The sequence below is a fragment of the Staurois parvus genome, unplaced genomic scaffold, assembly GCF_062004578.1.
Source record: "Staurois parvus isolate SC_StPar_1 unplaced genomic scaffold, SC_StPar_1.0 ptg000215l, whole genome shotgun sequence".
In the NCBI taxonomy this organism is placed as follows: domain Eukaryota; kingdom Metazoa; phylum Chordata; class Amphibia; order Anura; family Ranidae; genus Staurois; species Staurois parvus.
Genome location: NW_028318011.1, coordinates 992,583 through 1,014,560, shown reverse-complemented (window position 1 = coordinate 1,014,560; position 21,978 = coordinate 992,583). Strand labels below are relative to the sequence as shown.

The following is a 21,978-nucleotide window of genomic DNA, read 5'->3' as shown; positions in this document are numbered from 1 at the left end:
TTACCTCCCCCTTCCTCCAAATATTTTCAGATCCAATATCAGTTTGATGAGAATTATCTTAAGATGTGGGATATTTTTGCTGTGGATCCCACAATACCCCTCCTTAACAATGGAGCATCCTCAATAGGTTCAGTTGTTTTAGGAATTCCACTATTAAAAGTTTAGAAGCCCTTTCAAATTCTTTGTTTTTGCTAGCAGGCCCTGCTATGCAACCTGCCATGGTGCTTGTTTGTCAAACCCTAGGGGAACTGACTCAGCTTATGTCAAATGATCCAGCTACAGTCCACACTGACAACTTAAAATTACACGAACAAGGTGTCCATCAAAGTGGTTGCAGTAAGGACCATGCAGTAAACCATAGTATATATTACATAAAAAATATTGAAAGTTTATTTAATTTAGAATATGAATGCACAACAATGCCAATCATGTAAGACAAAATAATAATTACCAAACACCAATAACCATCATCTCACGCCAGACGTTGTCTGTTCCCCTAAATCCATATAAAATAGGAACCTTGACGTCACAGTATGGCCCTGTGTTAAAAAATAATTAGCCTGGCAGTGACTGCCGCTGGTCGTCTGCCAGGCTGTTTATCACCCTATGGGCAAGCTATGCTTAAGTATGAAATACATTGCATGGACTACAATAATTGTTGAAAAATTATCCGACTAGAACTGTCTTTATCTAATTGTCACTGGATGATTATCATGTGACAGAGATAAAGTGAACCACTCTTGAACTAGTGTAGAAACAATCCTTAGTAGAATAAAGTGGTATGTCTAGTCCCACAGCATTAGTCACTGGATAGAATATGCAAATAGATGGAAAACAGAGCAGGTAGCTGTTGGCACAGGTTTGAATATGCAGATAAACATTCTCAGCAGAGAAGTAGCGGTAAGGATGCAGAGATTGTAAGCAAGCTTAGGCAGTTCAGTAGGCTCCTAGTTTTTACCGCAGTAAAGTCAAGGTGAGCTGTTGTATATGTTGACAAAGCGTGATTACTCACCGCCGGACTGTACACTCTAAGTGTAGTTTCGCTCCCTTCCTGCTTAGGACGTTCCGTCCATTATAGGAATGGTGTGCTGTAATAGTTGCCTGCAAAGCTCATCAGTTTCTTTACCATCCATAAGGTGTAGCATTGGTATTACACCCCTATGCCGCTGTGCATGTTTTCCATTCTGTCGTGGTTTTAGTCCGTTTGCTTCTCCCATCAACTGAATGACCTGCCCCAGTGGATCATGGCCATCCGTGATGTCACTGACATGTGAAGTCAACGTGTTTCGCTGCACAAATATTTTATATATCTTTTAGAAGGTTTATGGTTCCTTTTTAATGTACAGCTGCTTTCTTATTAAGCGCTCGCTGAGTTTTATATATTGCGTTTCGCCAATGGCCAATCAGCTTAGTCAGGACCAATAGGTTGCTTAGTTTCACACTCCTTTCTAGTGGTAAGCCCCTCCTCTTTATGCAAATATCCATTTCTCGAGCAAACCTATTGACTATACTATAATATAAATTGGAATTCCTTATTCACCTACATTCAGTTTTAAATCGTAGATCCTAAATTTACAAATTTAGTTCAGCTAATCTTTCCTCATAGCTGAGCTCCCCAATACCTCTTAGAGGCTTGGTTGCTCTTCTCTTCACTTTCTCCAGTTTTCCAATATCCTTTTTGTGAACAACATGTTCCCAAAAGTGAACTACAAATTCTAGAAGAAAGAATGACAACTGCCAATATTTTATTCTACAGGGCCCCTACTCTCAGAAAATATTGTTTGTGGGGTTTAGATAATTTTTTAGCAAACAATGCTAATTTTAATATGTGTGTGAAAAATATGTGCTAGAAAATTGGATAATGAACTCCAGGAAACATGTTTTGAACTACAAAATTTTGTTGTTAATAATATTATTGCATGTTACTTTATATAGCTTTTTTTTCTTTGAAATGTTCAGTTGTATGTATGTCCAAATACTCTATGACCAAGAGTTCACCTGCAAGATATTTCAGAGCCTTTAAAATTGTAAACAGGTTTATGTAAATTTTATAGCTTGTCCTCTACACAGGTTAAGTGAGCAATGGTAATTGTTAAATTATTTCTATACAGAGCTAAATTATTAACAGGCACAGATGTGTAAACTGTATGCAAGATTAACATGTTTAAAAAGAAAAAAAAACAAACACTGGACATTAGGTCAACGATGAAAAAGTATTAAAATTCTTAAATTAATTATAGCACTGAAAATAAAAATGGCAAGAAGGTAAGTTTTAGGCCATGAAAAGTTTATAATCTGCCTCACCAAAAAGTGCTTTTCTAATACTTCCTCTAGTTCTTCAAGAACCACAATAAAGGGATTATACAAAATATTGAAATGACTCCAGGCAGATTACTAAATCTTAATGCAGCTACAGGAAGATTATGCAGTAAGAATGTATTATTTACACTTTTGAATCGGGCCTATTTACATTTTTGTGGTGGATTAATGTGAAAGGCAGAAATGAATGGGCTACCAATATACCCTAATGTCCCAAAAATCAGACATATACAATGTCTGACAATGCAACGCACTACTGTGTTTTGTGACATGGCGCAACGCAGTTCCAAACAAATGGCACCACAATACATGTAACATGTGTTGACCTGTATTTCTGCAACACAAAAGTGTTAATGGGCCATTAAGCTGACACATCGAGACTATTATGAGAAAAGTATGGGGCCTGCTGATGATATACTATCCTTTATGAATTAGTTCCCTGGCTTGTTATACCAATGTTTTGCCTTCCATGCTTTCAGATTCTCTGACGCTGAACAAGCATAGGGTAAAAGGTTTCTGACGCTCATTTATGGCAGGCTTATTTCAGATCAATGATATAAAGTATGACATGAAAATAGGGTGTGCAGCGCTATATAAATAAAACACACTGTCTAAAGTATGACAAAATATGACAGAAATGGAAAAATCCCATAAACTGGATGTTAGACAGTCCAAGGTATATAATATAATATCCTAGGAGGAGCCTCTGCACGCCTTGACGTTACGCCACCGGATCAGGAGGTCCGGTGGCCATCATCTATATTCACTGGTCAGTGTATTTAAGAGCTCATTTACACTATACCTGTATAGGTACTCCAACCCTGTACGTTTACTGTTTTATCTTAATGATATATACTCAATAAATACTTTTTATAATACTACACTATGAGAGTTCTCATCTCTACTACCTGGCACTGAGCCTCCACATCTCAGCCCAGCATTCTAGGAGTCCACCCAGGCAGGACAATTTGGGAAATTGGTCCAGATCAACTTCTCTGGCAGCCGTCACCCTATCCACCACCAGAGGGCACCTTTATCATCAGGCTATACCTTCATGGGACCTCCGGCTTCATGGAATTTCTATGTGCACATTAAATTGCACTTCCGGTGAGTGGGCAATTTTTCTACACCTTCATGTTAGGATGCTGGAATATACCCATTTGGATTGAAGTCATTTATACTCCATCACTGGAATATACCTTTTTGGACTGATATTATATTACCTTGGACTGTCTAACATCCAGTTTATGGGATTTTTCCATTTCTGTCATATTTTGTCATACTTTAGACAGTGTGTTTTATTTATATAGCGCTGCACACCCTATTTTCATGTCATAATCTTAGACAGGCTTTGTGGTTCCTTTTTGTGCATCAGCAGCTTTTTATTGGTGCGCTCGCTAAACTCACACATTTATAAATGATATAAAGTATGGATGCCAGACACCACTCATCAAGGCAAATAACATTTTCAAAAGGAAAATTGGCAGCCTTACATTTTTCTCATGACAGAGCTGTAGGACGACTTCCCCCTACTTCCAATGTAAAAGCCTCCCAGCATTCAGTGGTGGCTAGGCAAAGAAGAAAAAAAGTGAACACAATGGAATATCAGAGCCTCTCTCCACTATGATTCCATAGCACATTATAGTAAAGGTGATCCTTGATAACAGCCATTGATCAGTCCACTTCTTCTCCAAAAGGACCTTACATCTTACCCTCTAACACACCTTTTATTTCTAAAACTATTTGTGAAATGTCCTTCTCTGCATTTACGGACATGAAACGTTCAGGTGCTGCTGGAGACTCCAGCGTGTCAAACTGTGATGCTAACAATTCTACTGGCATGAAATGTCCTGTTCTTCTCTGAATCCTCTCAGAGATCACTTTCCATGAACCTTGTAAGTGGATGAAAAATATATCTGGATCAAGGTTTTCTTGCTGCTTTCTGTCAGATGTACATAATTTTGTCCCAGTAGCCAGCGTTTCCCTGTAGGCTTTCTTCAGTGCAGAGCATGCTAACACCACATGCTGACCGTGGGCTTCATCACTAAGGGGAGAACAGAACACCAACATGACCATCATTTCCATCCTCTGTCCTTCTTTTAGAAAATTGCTATATGCCCCCAGCCACCTCAATACTTACCTGAGCCCCATTGCAATCTATCGATGTGCACAACAGCCTCAGCTGTCCCGGGTCTCTGCCTCCTCATTGGCTGAGACAGCAAGTAGGAGCCATTGGCTCCCACTGCTGTGAATCACTGCCAGTCAGCCAATGAGGAGAGAAAGGAGGCAGGGCCAAGCCACAGCTCGGGAACAGCTTGCTTGGCTGCCCCCATAGCAAGCTGCTTGCTACGGGGGCACACAACAGAAAGGAGGGGCCAGGAGCGCCAACAGGGGATCCGAGAAGACGAGGATCCAGGCTGCTCTATGCAAAACCAATGCACACAATAGGCAAGTATAAACATTTTTGTTATTTTACAGCCCAATTTTTTTTTATCCAAAAGTGCATAAACGATTTTGGGTTAGAATTGCTTTCAGATTTTGACTGCCATGTCCCACTAAAGAGATTTCTGATGTGTCACTAGAACAGGAAGAGAGGGAGGGAAATCTCCCCAGCTGGAACACAGCATTGAAAACCAGATGTTTTATTAGGCACTCAAATGCTTTTTGTTTTTGATAGCATGAGGAAGATTTACAGGCCCTGTTTCTATTGCATGTTATACCCTAAATATGGGTGTAACATGTTCCTTAAAGCATAAGTTCACCTTTTCAGGCAGAATTTCACTTTTCATAATAAATAGAAGCCTTTTCCAATGCCACTTCTGGCCCAGCCATTCCAATGTGCTTTTCTGTCACATACCTCATCCACAGGTGGTTTACTTTTTTGTCAGTTTGAACGTTTTTTTTTTTTTTAGGTTGCAAAATTTCCTAGAAGATATCTCAACATTCACTTCCTGTAGGCCATCTTCTAATGCCTTCACTTCCTTTTTGTATTACAAAGGAGGGTGTGTTCATCATTCTGGACCACACCTCCCTCATTACAATACTACCTTCCTCCCATCAGCTATGTAGTACAAGGGCTTGTCTGATTTGATACAGATTAAATAGATTGTTCAGGTGTGTTCTCCCATTTCATAGTTCTGGTAAATCTAAAGGAATCTGTACAGAGATTGTACAAATCAGATTATAGTGTATGGCCATCTTTATACAAGTACCATAGGAGGGAGTGGATGGAGATACTCAGTTGTCAGGCCCCGTTCATATCTCCACGTAGTGAAGACGCACATTCCCACATGCGATTGTTTGGGATGGCTTTCACTTGTCACGCATAGGGCAGATCATTCACTTGAACAGGCTGCCATACATGCAACAACCACCCCAAAATAAATACTTAAAGTGCTTGTGAGCTACTATGGTAAATTACAATTGTGCTAAATAAGTCAATCAAATTAAATCAAATGAACTCACATTTGGTTCGCGGGCACTCAACACGAACTCATGAAGAGGGGAGGGGCTCTGACATCACGATGCTGTCTGGATCCTACGGCGAGTATAGGAAGTGTGCTGAGCACACTTTATTTTGAATTAATGTGAGTGGTATAATGAATATTACAATAATAGAAAGCTAAAGAGGATAAGGAGCTGTGTTTTCTCTTCTTTTTTGATACCATTAATGTGGAGTATTTGAGAGAGGGGACAAAAGGAAGTAGACCCCTGGAGGAGAAAGCCATCCATCCATACCCAATACAGGGATCAGCTTACTGGAGAGACCCCAGGTGGAATAATAATAATATTACAACGATCCATCCATTATCTGGGAAGGATTTCTGGCGCAGGAGATTTCTTCATCTGTCCACATAGGACAAAAAGCTGTTTTAGGCTAAAATTAAGGCGAGCGCATAGAAATATCACATCCAATCCATTTATTGAAGTTGGATTTTTTTGAACAAAAACACAGACGACTCTCTCTCTATATATATATATATATATATATATATATTTATATTGAGTCATTTAATGTAATTTTCCTATAATATTCTTTAATTTTTTTATCAATATTTTTTCATATTTTAACAGTTTATGGATCTTTTTTGATTTATCACACACATATGGATTTATATTTTTAGTCACGTTCATATATATTAATCTAAAATATTTATTTTTATGGTGAATATATGGGTAATATTTAAATATTAATCACCAGAGCGCGGCACAATTTTTTACAATTTATATTCAACCACCCCAAAATAGCTCCATAACTTTTTTTTTTGGAGTAGAGCATGATGCGTTATTGAGGTTTTTTGTCAGTTTGCCAAAAAAGGCACATGGGGTGCCTTTAACATGTAATGACAACAAAAATACGATGCATATTTGCAGTGTTTCTGAAACACATGGCAAAGCGCGCATTTTCTGTGCTGTTTGCCATGCGTTCAGAAACACAGATGTGAATGGAGCCTCGTTGTTCTGTGTAAACTTTCACTTTCAGGCCCCATTCACACCAAGAGTAGAAGGAGTGCTCGTGTTTTCAGTGACACACATAGGGCAGCCTGTTGATTTCAACGGGCTGCGCTAGATGTGGCAAAGTAGCTCATGGGACATTTTGGCGTGGTGATTGTTGCACATATTTTTACTGAGCATTTTGCTGCATTTGTCACCTGTTTCTTCATGTGGCAAAATATGTGCTTATTTCTATGTTTGGTATACCGTTAATTAATGACACTGAAAGCACAATTAGGTAATTTTAAGTGTATAAATGTAGCCATACACTATACAATCTCCTTTAGATTTACCAAAACTATATAATAGGAAGCCACACCATCTACCCAATCACAGTATATCCAATCAAGCAGACCCTTGCACTGCAACAGGAGGGGCCTGTGGGCTGCATGTGGCCCCAGGGAGTCTAGCATGCGGCCTGAGCCTGTCTGTAGAGACTCCGGGGTATCCAGGTAAATGCACATGGGGAAAGATGCCAGGGACGCTGTGAAAAATAATTTGCTGGGTGAAGATAAGACCTTGTTCTCCAGATCAAAGAGCTTGTATATTTTTGCAACTGCGGTACATTAATGGTATAAAAAAAAAAAGGGGGGGGGGGGACTTTGCCTTTGAGGTGAATCCTTTAAACACTCTGCACAACTAATGTAACAGTAGAGTGAAGGCAAGAGTATGAGAATGGATGTTGAATGTACAAAGTCTGACTGCATATTTAGTTCACAGATTTCAATTGTCCCTCCCAAAACTGCACCCAAAATTAGCACTTTATTCAGTGACTGGCAAGTTGAGATGCTTACTGGATTTTTTTTTAGGATACAGTAGCAAGGAGTTCCAGTCTTGTAGCCTGGCTACATTTCCATCCACCTTTGGGAGTTTCAAAATATACAGGGGTTATACAAAAAAAAATGGAAACACTACATGATTTGCAGGTGTGAATGTGAAGATGTGTTTCGCATTGAAAGTAATAGAACATTATTTTGTTTCTGCTGTGTAATGAGACACCTATTCAGGTGGGAAGCCTCACTTTTGTCATTCACTGCATGTGTTGCTAGTAATACAGAGTCATGTCAGAGCTTACTGAGCTTCAAAGAGGGCAAATTGTTGGTGGCCACTTAGCTGGTTCCTATGTGACTGAAATTGCCAATTTGCCATGTTATGAGTTACAGGATGAAAGGTTATGACAGCATAAACAATTACCGGGAAAACGCCCTCTGATAAGCAAAAGTACAATCAATATGGTCAACTGACCAAAAGACATAAAAAGGACATTGTGCAGGTTTGTGCCTGGAATAAGAAAACAACTGCTGCAAAATGACTGCAGAGATCAATCTCAGTCCCACAGCAGAAGAAAAAGGATGTTTATATTATTTCCGCTTTCCACGCAAATCATGTCATCTCTTTCACACCTGCAAATCACGTAGGGTTTCCATTTTTTGTCTAACCCCTGTAGATTAAAATTAAAAATACAGCAGGGAGAATAGGTCTCTTGTAGTGGCTATAATGATGTACAGATCTCTCTGAGACAAAGGCAATCTTTATTTGGCTTAACGTGTCTGCTTATGGCAAAAAATAAATATCTGTTTTATGTGTACTAACCCTTTAAAAATCTGAATCCCTCCAAGAAGCCATATGTAGCAATATTTTGTTCATATGACAATGCCTGGACGTCTAGCTCAAATACCTATGGGATAGTTCTTGTTCTCTACAGCATAAACACAGGATTAAATAAAAGAGCAATCACATAGCACTGAATACTGTATAAGTGTTACGCTCGGCCTGAAATGAGCTTTCCTTTATGGTCACTGATAATTTCTTTGTAGAGCATTTGTGCATGAGTGGTTCATTAATCATTCCTACAGTGATCAAAACAAAATATTTAAATTGAAAATATTTGATCACATTAAGGAAAGTAGCACAATTAAAAAGAATTATGATTTTATTAGGTTAAGTAAATCTCATTTTTCACTTTTTATTAAAGCAGCCATCTGATTTTGCATGGCTTCCATCAGGTGACCTGAAAACAACTGCTTATATCAGATGTACAAGAAGATGTCATCCTTTTCCTTATTTTAATACAAAAGGTGCTACATGGCAGATTTAATATACTTTTCCTTAAAGTATAACTATAGTCAAAAAAAGAAATACAGTATATGATGGAGCCTGTTCCAAGTATTAACACAGCAGTGTTTTTTTTTTCTAAATCGCCTGTAAATAGCCATGTTGTCCAGCAAAATGGGCAGTTAAAGTGGAACTTTATGCAAAAACTAAAAAAAAGGCAGGATTTTTAATGCAGAAGAAACATGCTTTGGCTCTTCTGCATTAAAGTTACTTACCTATCTTTCTGGCCCTGTACAATGAGCTGCGCATGAGCCCAATACCTGGAAGCTGTCCACACGAAGATGTCAGCAGGCAGAGAGCTCCAGAATGATGAATCGCTGGAGACAAGTATAATTCCGCTTTAATTTGACTGAAATCCTAGTCTCAGCTTCCAAATGGTCAGTGCAGCTGGCAATCAACCAGTAGGGGGCATTGATTGTAGGACTGATAATAGCACAGAGAGACCACTGACTGGCAGAAATGGGATCTGGTGGTCATCCTACACAAAAGGCCCCAGACAGAATAAGCAGAAATGGGCAGGATCAAACAGGTATTTAAAGTGGCCATACACAAGATGAAAAAAAATCTAATAGAATTCCCCCTTCCACATTAAAAATTACTGGCAGACGAATCTCCGGCTGCAGCTATTGTCTGACAGGAGGGTGCCAACGGGGGTACCTGTGGACAGGTTCAACAGGTATTTAGGCTCGCTATATACAGGCTCAACTAAGAAAAAAAAAATCTAACAAAATCTTCCATCCATACTTAAAAGTATAGAAGACAAATTTCCCTCTTTGGCTATTGTCAGGTGGGAAGGTGCTAACAGGGACACCCCATGGAACCAGCTCATATTCGTTGTGTATGGCCAGCATTAATTACACCAATTAAAAAAAAAAATGCACAACTATATTTACAAAGCAAAATAGGAGCCATTTACACAACTTTGGAATTTGAACTACAATGTAACTTTTCTGCATACCTTCCCTGGGTAAGTGACTCAAGCAGTGAAATTATTATCAGGGTGACAGCACAGATACCAGTCACCAATGTCAGCTCCTATAGCCACATATCCTCACAGCTAGCCATGGACTAGAAATGGTAATTAAACCCCAACCAATAAACCACTTTCTTTGCTCCCTCAAAATGCATGCTCAACTCTCTAAAGGCAGGGGTAGGCAACCTTTGAGAGATGAAGATCTACCTCAACAACATGGGAGAAATCAAAGATCACTGGGCACAGGGTCCCGTTAGCGACATAACCTAGCAAGGTGTTCAGGAGTTTTAGTTTGCTTTCAGAAAGTGCACCGAACTCGCAATGTATAGTAGATGTCTATTGGTAAAGCGCAGCTAATCCACAGGAAAGCTGCGGGTATACTGCGAATCAGTGTGAAAACAACCTAATAGTGTTTAGCCCTGTTATAGATGCTATTGTGCCCATGTAACTGCTGGTGTGTCCATTGTTGTGCATCTACCGTATTTTTCGCTCCATAAGACGCACCTAGGTTTTAGGAGGAGGAAAACAAGAAAAAAACTATTCTGAACCAATGGACTGCAGATTTAGTACAGGAAATGACCAGAGACTGCGGGCATACTAGAGGAGATGGTCAGACTGCGGACAAGAGATGACCAGAGATTGCTGACATAGGACAGGAGTTGACCAAAGGCTGCGGACATACTACAGGAGATGATGACAAGAGACTGTGGACATACTACAGGAGATCATGACCAGAGACTGCGGACATACTACAGGAGATGATGACCAGAGACTGCGGACATAGTACAGGAGATGATGACCAGAGGTTGCGGACCTTTGGGGAGTGGAAAGGGGGGGGGGGCAGGTGACATGTGACGCCAGGGAGAGAAGACTGTGGACACCGCTGAACCGAGGAACAGGTAGGACCGAGGAGCAGCTTCTGCTGCACAGAAGAGCCGAGCGGCCGGTCCCGTATTCTAACACGGCGGCGGCAAAAATACCAGGCCGGCTGCTCCATAAGATGCAGACATTTTCCCCCATTATTTTGGGGGAAAAAAAGTGCATCTTATGGAGCGAAAAATATGGTATATGGGCACAGCAGCATCTATATGGATACAATAGCAGCTACAGTATATGGGTATATGGGTACAACAGTAGCTATATGGGTACAATAGCACAAATATGCTACTGTGCCCATATAACTGATATTGTGCCCATAAAAATGCTATTGCATCCAGTATCCTTAAGCACAGTGGCACTGACCTTGTAGGCAGTGCTGCTTCATGCTGTGGATACTGCGGCTACTAGGATTAAGAGACGGAGTGCTGTTAATAACACTCCGTCTGACATTACTGCCGAAACGTCAGATGAGGCATCGGTTTATGCGGCTGGCTGATGCCTCCGTGGAACTGCTGCCACCGTGGCTCTGCTCCCTCTGCGGCTGGCGCTACGTGCCTGAAAGTAGTTCCTATGCTTCCTCTGCACATTTATCCATGGCATGTGACAGCAGATCAGCAAGCCCAGGAGTCATCTGGCCACCATCAACTGGTGGATCGCAGTCCACAGGTTGCCAACCTGGGTTCTAAGTTATATAAATTGCTAACTATTGACAGGAAAGGGAAACATTCCAGCCTGTGCTCCAGCTAATGTAGTATGATTCAGCAGATATTTTTCCTAGAGCTTACTTACCTCATTATCAGGTTATGCAACTCACAGAGCCAAGGATGTCTGTCCTGTGAATTGTAAAAAGAAAAAAAAAAAAAAACATTCCTGTAGGTTGAAATACATAAAAACACAGGTATATCTTCATTTGAGATCTTAGCATCAGTGATGCTCAGTGATCTTAGCATGCTCCTGGTAACTGTGACCTCAAAGAAATAGAACAGCTGCCAGATTATATTGTACCCAGAATGTTACAACAGACATGAACAAAAACTGAACCATATTCTCCCTTTAGGCCTGCTATACATGGTTCAGAATTCAGCCGGTTCAACAGGCAACGGCCAAATTTTGATCCATGTGTGGCCACTGTGGTTAAACATAAGTGAATCTACTGATCAACTTCAATTGCACTGCAGAGCTTTAGAATCTAAGAACATTCCTTCTCCTATCTTTTTTGCTGTGCATGGGATCACTTGCATTTTAAGTGATTCCGGTCACTGGATAAAATTATGTTATGAAAAATAGAGGGTATCACTTAAACACCACATTTTCAAACCAGATTCATGGCCAGCTCTGTACAACCCTCTATTGCATTAAGGGAGTTAATCCTCATATGTAGCTGGTCATAGACCCCAAAGAGCAATCTGAAGTACAGGAATGGGGTTTTGGGTTTGCACAAAAAAAAAAAAAAACACTCAGCATTAGCTTATAACTGTGATTGGATAATAGTTCTAGCTAGTCTGATCTCTTTACCCCCTACCCCCCCTAGTCAGTAGCATCTTTGAGTAGCTCACAGATATTAGATTATCTCCCTTGATCCAACCAAAAATAGTATCTACATATCACCCAGAAATTCTGAAAGCCATTCTTATTCTATATCCACAAACCCACCTCACCTAATCAGTAATTATTATCTCTTGGATTTTCCTAATGGGACAGCTTTGCCCTCCACTGAAATAGAATTACCTTTTCTGAAAAGAAGCCTGCAGATACCACTCAGAGGGAAATGCACTGCTCAAAAAAATTAAAGGAACACTTTGAAAACACATCAGATCTCAAATGGGGAAAAATATCATGCTGAATAGCTATACTGATATGGACTGTGTAATGTGTTAGGAATGCAAGGATGCCCCATCGTTTGATGGAAAATTATCAACCTACAGGAGGACTGAACTCAAAGACACCCCAAAAAAAACATTGGGGCATGCTCCTAATGAGACGACGGATGGTGTTCCTGGGGCATTTCCTCCCAGATCTGGACCAGGGCATCACTGGGCTCCTGGACAGTGTGAGGTGCAACCTGGCAGCGTCGGATGGACCGAAACATGATATCCCAGAGATGTTCTATTAGATTTAGGTCATACGAGCATGGTGGCCATTGAGTGGTATCAATTCTTTCATCCTCCAGGAACTGCCTACATACTCTCACCACATGAGGCCAGGCATTGTCGTGCACCAGGAGGAACCCAGAACCCACTGCACCAGTGTGGGGACTGACAATGGGTCCAAGGATTTCATCCCAATACCTAATGGCAGTCAGGGTGCCATTGTCTAGCCTGCAGAGGTCTGTGCGTCCCTCCATGGATATGCCTCCCCAGACCATCACTGACCCACCACCAGAACAGTCATGCCAAACAATGTTACAGGCAAAATAACATTCTGCACGGCTTCTCCAGACCTTTTCACGTCTGTCACATGTGCTCAGGATGAACCTGCTCTCATGTTAGAAGCATAGTGAGCTAGTTAGAGCAAAGGACGTATGATCAGCTGCACTTCAAACAATCCAAAGTATGGGGGATGGATGAACATAGGCTTGCCACATCACATGTGACCCATCTAGACCCACTGTAGCCTGTATTGGGTTCTTGAACAAAAGGGTTGGACAATGGTTGGATTTCCAACTACAACCTATAGTGGTGGGACTCCCCAGCTATCTTCATGATACCGACCATTTGTTGAACCTGTGTCAGGAGGTTAACTGGAGGGATGGAGATACAATTGTGTTCAAAATAATAGTGTGTTGAAAAAAGTGAATAAAGCTCAAAATCCTTCTAATAGCTTTTATTTCCATACACACAAATGCATTGGGAACACTGCACATTCTATTCCAAATGCAAACATGAAGAAAAATATATCAAATTTGTGTTGTTCCTCTAAAAAAATGGAAGAAAAGTGAATATTAGACTGGTCAAAAAAATAGCAGTGTTTGTATTCTTCTTTACAAACTCAAACATTCACTATATAAGCTGAATGATTGAAGATTTTGCTTTCCTTTGAATCAATTTTTAGTTGTATAAGCACTCTTTCTGAGAACTGCTGTCCATCTGTGTTGCATGGAGTCAACCAACTTCTGGCTCCTGTGAACAGGTATTCCAGCCCAGGCTGATTGGACTACATTCCACAGTTCTCTATTTCTTGGTTTTGCCTCAGAAACGGCATTTTTGATGTCACCCCACAAGTTTTCTATTGGATTAAGATCCGGGGATTGGGCTGGCCACTCCATAACGTCAATCTTGTTGGTCTGGAACCAAGATGTTGCACGTTTACTGGTGTGTTTGGGGTCATTGTCTTGTTGGAACACCCATTTCAAGGGCATTTCCTCTTCAGCATAAGGCAGCATGACCTCTTCAAGTATTCTGATGTATTCAAACTTATCCATGATCCCTGGTATGCGATAAATAGGCCCAACACCGTAGTATGAGAAACATCCCCATATCATGATGCTTGCGCAACCATGCTTCACTGTCTTCACAGTGTACTGTGCCTTGAATTCAGTGTCTGGGGGTCGTCTGACAAACTGTCTCCGGCCACTAGACCCAAAAAGAACAATCTTACTTTCATCAGTCCACAAAATGTTGCGCCATTTCTCTTTAGGCCAGTCAATGTGCTCTTTGGCAAGTTGTAACCTCTTCAGCACGTCTTTTTTTCAACAGTTGGACTTTGCGGGGGCTTGGCTTCACATAGGCGTCTTCTAATTGTAACAGTACTCACAGGTAACTTTACACCTTCTTTGATCTTCCTGGAGCTGATTGTTGGCGGAGTCCTTGCCACTTTGGCTTTTTTTCTATCCATTCGAAAGGTATTTTCGCTTTCTTCCACGTCTTTCAGGTTTTGGTTGCCATTTTAAAGCATTTGCGATCATTTTAGCTGAGAAGCCTATCATTTTCTGCACTTTTTTTTATATGTTTTCCCCTCTCCAATCAACTTTTTATTCAAGGTACGCTGTTCTTCTGAACAATGTCTGGAACGATCCATTTTCCTCAGAATTTCAGAGAGAAATGCACTGTAACCAGCATGTACAACATTTGCTGCCTTCCTTCCTTAAATAAGGGCAATAATTTCCACCTGTTTTTCAAAGAATGAATGACCTCACTAATAGAACTCCACACTGCTATTATTTTGAACATGCCCCTTTCAATTAGTGATTCAATTACACAAAATCAGCAGCATGCATGTCATGACTGTTGGGTCTGTTGGATTTCTATTACTCTACTACACCTGCTAGTAAATTATTTGCCATGTAGAAATATTATTTCTACCAAAAACAGTGATTGATCAGGTTAGTGATGTCTGACTGCTATTATTTTGAACACAACTGTAGGTGGGTTACATGTGATGTGGCGAGCCTATATTCATCCATCCCCCATACTTCGGGGCTTAGGGCCATTTCATTCTTTTTAGATGTGTGTGGACTATATTCCCAAATACAGAGGGAATTCATTTTGGAATGTCTTGAATACCTATTATCACACAACTACTTTTCTTTTGATGATGTTTTTTACCTCCAATGATGTGGAGCAGTGATGGGTGCCAGGTTTTCACCCTCTCTTGCCAACCTCTACATGGGTTGGTGGGAAAGGGTGAAGATATTTGGATCCGACAACCCGTTCCATCCCCACATCCAATTTTTCATGCGCTACATAGATGATTTGATCTTCATGTGCTAAAGTGAGTTTGAGGATTTGGAAGGTTTTTTGTCATATCTCAACGACAATGAACTTTACCTCAGCTTCACTGGACAGATGAGCGATCACAGCATTAATTTCTTGGATGTCAAACTGAGTGGTTGTGATGGTACAGTTGTCACCAGTTTATACAGGAAACCCTTATCAGGCAATAGCATTCTAAGAGCTGACTCAGGACATCCCAAACACACAGAGGGATTCATGTTGGACAGTTCCTACGATTGCGTTGGATTTGTAATAAGGATGAAGATTTCAATAGAGAGGTGACACACATGATGGATAGTTTTTTTACAGAGAGGTTATCCGGTGCCCATGATAGATCGTGCTGTGGGTATAGCTAACAATACTGACAGGAACAACTTATTAATAACAAAGGAGAGGTGTAGTTCCAGGCAGGGACCACCAATTTTCTCCACGGCTTTCAGCCTAGAGTTAGCGAGGATTAAAAGGATCATTGAGTGCTATCTTCCCATACTAGTGAGTGATGACATATTTGCACAAATATTGTCCCACGGTACTAAAATTGTTTCCCGACGTGCATCAACTTTGGGCAATACTCTGTCCGCTAGCTATTTCTCCTCTAGAAAAACCTCAGAGAACATGGCTGAGTTTTAAGGGTAACTAGAGGTGTGGTATAGACAGCTGTCCCTGTTGCTCTTGTATTAAGAAAGGGGAGGAATTTAGATCCACGGTTACTGACAAGGTTTACAGGATCAAAAACTTTATCAACTGTAATACTAAAGCATCTAATAGTTTTGATCACCTGTAGAAGTTATCAAGTACAATATGTTGTTAGAACGACTAGGAGGTTACGAGATCGCCTCCATGATCATGTTTATGACATACAAAAGAATCATTCTACCAATGTCGCTAATCATTTCAACAGTGCTCAGGAAGTCACCTTAGCATACAGAGCATTGAGGACAGGTCTCCTAGGGGTGGAGATGGCTTTAGATTGCTGTGCGAATGTGAAGTCTTTTGGATTTTATTTGTGTACACATATTCCTAATGGTTTGAATTTTGAATGGGATCTTACCCATTTTTATGAGTGAATTCCTTGCCCAGCCATGGCCCCCTCACTCTCTGATGTGATTATGTTTTACCATTTTTTTCAATATATGCTTTTGACTACATGCGTTTATTTGGTGCTGATTTTTTTTTATTATTTTCTGTGTCTCTGCCCATTCCAGCGCCTTATTGGCCTTTATTATAGCTGGGATGGTGAGGATAGGACAGAGACTTTGTTATTGATCTGAGGCATATCTATAGTTATAATTTGTAAATCTTATTTGGAATGGATCCAATATACATACATTTATACATGATGCGGTGTTTTCTTCATGGTATGTTATTTTTTTTTCTCCCTTCTTCCCATACATTCTTTACATCTTTATTTTTTCCATCTCCATTGTGCGACGCAGGAATTCTTGCACATATCCTGTGGTTGGTGCGTTGAATTTTGTGCGTTGCACTTTTGGGATGTTAAAATTGTTGTTAGCCGCCGAACTGTCTTTACCTTTAAATCTGTTTGGTGTAGCAGGAAATGGACCCAGTGTTGATTATGAGGAACAGCTGTTGATGGTGCTTAAAACCAACACTTTGTACACAAGTCCACTGGGTAATGAATAAGCGCTGTCTGCCAGTCCCCCACTGTGTTTTATCTTGGTTCAATAAAGTAGATTGTTGGAGTGCAGCTGATCGGACGTCCTTTGTTCTCATCTATGTAGTACACGAGCTGGGCTAGTATCTACAGGAGGAGTTGTGCTTGGAGACTCGGAGTCTCTATCTTGAGCACTGGTAAAAACACAGGGAGCCAGTGGCGGACCTGCCAATTCTGGTGTTTCATGGCACATGCCAAACAAGCTCTATGGTGCCGGGCAGTGAGTACAGGGCCCACTAGAGGATGTTGGGCCCTCAGGCCACCCTCATGAAGTCTGTTTCTGATTGTTTGGTCAGAGACATTCACACCAGTGGCCTGCTGGAGGTAATTTTATAGGGCTCTGGCAGTGTTCACTCTGTTCCTCCTTGTACAAAGGAGCAGATACCTGTCCTGCTGATGGGTTAAGGACCTTCTACGGCCCTTTCCAGCTCTCCTAGAGTAAACTGCCTGGCTCCTGGAATCTCCTCCATGCTAGAGACTGTGCTGGAAGACACAGCAAATTTACTGGCACATACTGATGTGCCATTCTGGAGGAGTTGGACTGCCTGTGCAACCTCTGTAGGGTCCAGGTATCGTCTCATGCTACCAGTAGTGACAATGACCTTAGACAAATGCAAAACTAGTGAAAAACAGTCAGAAGAGTAGGGAAAAAAATGTTAGTGGCCACCACCTGTAAAACCATTCCTGTTTTGGGGATCGTCTCATTGTTGCCCATCTAGCGCACCTGTTAATTTCCATTAAGACCAAAGCAGCTGAAACTGATTAACAACCCCCTCTGCTACTTAACAGACCAGATCAATATCCCAGGTGTTTACTTGACTTGATGCTATTCTCTGATTAAATAGTCTTCCTTTAATTTTTTAGAGCAGTGTATTTTACTGTGCCTCAGCCATTGGAGAGGAGAGGAGAGGCTGCTGGATTCCATTTTGCTGTAGCCCTAAGCAGCAGTTTGGCAGACTCTTCAGGACCTGGGAATATGGCAAAGGGATTGGAACCCACTGTCTCTATATGGATACTGGTATCACATTACATGACTTTATAATTTTCAACATTTGTTCATTTTCGGATTTTTATGACTCTGGAAGAGCCAAGCTTGACAAACCCCTCTCCAAGTAACTCTATTGGTCAATAAGGCAACTTGTCAACCTATGTTCAATAAATGATTGTGCATTTTTCTCATCATATTAAATTTTTAAAAGCACAGCTGAAAGTCTAGTGTGGCCATATTTATAGAAATTTCTAGGAGAAAGAAGGTAGAGAAGAGGAACATCTGAAACATCTCCCAGGAATTGATTTAAGGCCAGAGTACTGCTTACAGACATTTCTTTCCAAGTATTTTTCTTTGAAGAAAAGCAGTACTTGTCAGATATGATAAAAATGAGTGATAGGTTTGCCAGCTCAATCTAATATGCACTGGAAACCCTGGAGGAAATGTCACTATCAGTCAGCATTTATCAGCGCCCAGCTATCACCTCAGCTAACAGTTTAGTCAAGATGTATTGCAGGATGCTGCTTGCTTGCTGAGGAAGACAGATGATTATGTACAGTTGTGACCAAAATTATTCAACCCCCACTGAAATTGAGTGTTTTGGCCAGTTTGACATTGCTTTTGATCATTCAGTCATCTTGCTTACATTTACATTAAAGAGGCACTTGTAGGTCAGACAAATATAACATAACAGTTATAATGAAATAACCACAAATGTCTTTTCTGTGCTCACAGCATTATCAGTTTTATTCAACCCCCAAGTGACATTCAATCTTAGTACTTAGTACAGCATCCTTTTACAGTTATAACAGCTTTTAAACGTGAAGCATAGCTTGACACAAGTGTCTTGCAGCGATCTACGGGTATCTTCGCCCATTCTTCATGGGCAAAGGCCTCCAGTTCAGTCACATTCTTAGGCTTGCGCACTGCAACTGCTTTCTTTAAGTCCCACCAGAGGTTCTCAATCGGATTTAAGTCTGGTGACTGCGATGGCCACTCCAAAATGTTCCAGCCTTTCCTCTGCAACCATGCTCTAGTGGACTTGGAGGTATGCTTGGGATCATTGTCCTGTTGAAAGGTCCAACGTCTCCCAAGCCTCAGGTGTGTGACGGACTGCATCACGTTTCCATCCAATATCTCCTGGTACTGAAGAGAATTCATGGTACCTTGCACACGCTGAAGCTTCCCTGTACCTGCAGAAGCAAAACAGCCCCAAAGCATGATTGACCCTCCACCATGCTTCACAGTAGGCAAGGTGTTCTTTTCATCATAGGCCTTGTTCTTCCTCCTCCAAACATAGCGTTGATCCATGGGCCCAAACAGTTCTAATTTTGTTTCATCAGTCCACAGAACACTATCCCACAACTTTTGTGGTTTGTCCACATGGCTTTTGGCATACTGCAGTCGACTCTTCTTATTCTTTGGAGACAGCAAGGGGGTACGCCTGGGAGTTCTGGCACGGAGGCCTTCATTACGCAGTGTGCGTCTTATTGTCTGGGCTGAAACTTCTGTACCCACATCTGACAAATCTTTTCTCAGTTCCTCAGCAGTCACACGGGGACTTCTCTCCACTCTACGCTTCAGGTAGCGCACAGCAGTCGAAGTCAGCATCTTCTTTCTGCCACGACCAGGTAGCGTTTCAACAGTGCCCTTTGCCTTGAATTTGCGAATGATGCTTCCTAAGGTGTCTCTTGGTATGTTTAACATCTTTGCAATCTTCTTATAGCCATTGCCCTTCCTGTGAAGAGAAATCACCTCTTCTCTTGTCTTCCTGGACCATTCTCTTGCCTTCACCATGTTTGTAACCACACCAGTAAATGTCTAGAAGGAGCTGAGTATCACAGTCATTTTAAAGCTGCCTAATTGGTGCTTATTATGCTTGATTGCTGCTCGGTGACATCCACAGGTGTTTTCAATACCTGATGGAAAGCACCTGTATGAACCTCTGTTCTTCAGAGTGGTAGTCTTTAAGGGGTTGAATAATTGTGGCAATGAAGAAACCACATAAGAACCATTTACTACTGTATTACATAAACAATTGATGTCATTTTAGTTGCATTTGGGTAGTTACAACGTCCTTGTAGGATTTGATTCTGAATACAATTCCAAATGTACACTATAGTCCCTAAACCCCTTTACAGCATTGGGGGTTGAATAATTTTGGTCACAACTGTAGGTGAATGTAGAGCACAGACACTTAGGTCACTAAAAACTCATTCAGTTAGTAAGACACAATAGAAATGTATGTAAAGCAATCACAAACATATGTGAACAGGATCTTTTTTGTGGGAGGGTGTCAAGAATGCTGTTGTGCATTTTTAAAAAGAGATTTGTTAATCAAATGGCATAATTAATACAAGATCATATTTGCTGAACTGCAATTTTGACCCACTAGCTTCAGGGTTTTCTGAGACACTAGCCTGGAAAAAGTATACAGGAAAAAAAAATTCTGATTACACTGGCAGCATGCTTTTTTTGGGGGCTGTGCCTCACTAAGGCTAGAAGCAGCCAGGCAACTTGCATTTTTAGATGGCCATCTACAAGTGCATGTAATTGCTTAACCGCTAGACGCCTAGCACACGCAAATATGCGACATCTCACCGTCTGAGCCTTGATGCCGAGCGGCCGCATATTTGCGTGCCATTAGAAAATACATATGTGCTGAGAGCACACGCCCTGCGCACTGCCAGCACATATGTCCGTGACTCACGGAAAGGTCCCGATCTCCCCTTGCGATCGGGACCTTTTCTGATCATGTGACCACTGTGACGGCGAATCACGGTGGTCACATAATCCTAAAACCCTGCCCGCCTCCCGGCTTCTGAAACTCTTAAAGGGCTGGGAGGCACCTTTATATATAGAAAACAACCATACGCAATTTAGGTGTGTATATTAAAAACTACATTAACAGCCTTTTGAATGCCTAGTAAGGATGGCTATAAGTTTTGCAATATTCACAAACAAGACTATTTGTGAGGATTTCTGTATAGCTTGGTCCTTTTATAAAAGAGGTTTCTGGTTTTTCAGTTATAGTTACTGGCAGTCAGGAAAACACTGTAAAGCCCCTTTCACACAAGCAGACCGATCGGGTCCGCCTGTCCAATGTAGGCGGATGTAAACAGACGTGTCCATTTACACCTACCTGCATCCAATCTGATATGTTTTGCCAAAATCAGACAGAGGAGGATACATTTACCATCCATCTAGTGGATCGGATGACATTGGGACATAAATGGCCAAGTGTCCCGTTCAGATCCGACCATCCCATAGAACAGCGGGCTGTGTCCGTGTCTGCTCTGCACAACCGGAGCAGACACAGACCTGTCATTCGCCTGCCCAGCGGGGATCATCAGACAGATCCTTGCTGAGCAGGCAGATCCCCTTGATGGAATCCACCTCATGTGAAAGGGGTCTAATCCACATAGGTGATGAGGAGAACATACAAAGAGTTCCCCCTGAGGCAACAGTCTTCAGTAAATATTTACAAATACTTGGATTATCTTTATGGTGCCAATACATGAGACAAAAAAAAAATGTAAAAAAATCTATCATGTCGTATCTGTTTGTCTAGTTAATGAGCACAAATCGAAAAATCAGTAGTGACACTTTTGAGAAAAAAAAAAAAACACAAATCCAAAAAAAGGAAAAGTTTGGAAAATGTCTACCAAACATAAAAGGTAAAAAAGCTTACGTGTGCAGCAGTAACCCCAGCCCCCCAATGCTTACCTGTGCCCCAATGTCATCCAGCAATGTGCACGACAACCTTGGCTCTCTGGGAAATATCCCTCCTTACTGGTTGAGACAGCAGCAGGAGTCATGCACA

The 21,978-nt window shown here is 41.2% G+C and overlaps 1 protein-coding gene across 5 annotated transcripts in view; it reads right to left on the bottom strand.

The window, feature by feature from the left end:
• Positions 1-363: 363 nt before the first annotated feature.
• Positions 364-21,978, bottom strand: part of IDNK (IDNK gluconokinase) — a 33,300-nt gene continuing 11,685 nt past the window's right edge. For all 5 annotated transcript variants that reach the window (XM_089679013.1, XM_089679015.1, XM_089679012.1 and 2 more), the window contains 2 exons: positions 11,570-11,613; positions 364-4,363 (listed from right to left, as the gene is read on the bottom strand). In XM_089679013.1, the coding sequence (XP_089535139.1) occupies positions 4,021-4,363; positions 11,570-11,613 (387 nt within the window). In that variant the 3' untranslated portion in view covers positions 364-4,020. The remainder of the gene's footprint in view (positions 4,364-11,569; positions 11,614-21,978) is intronic.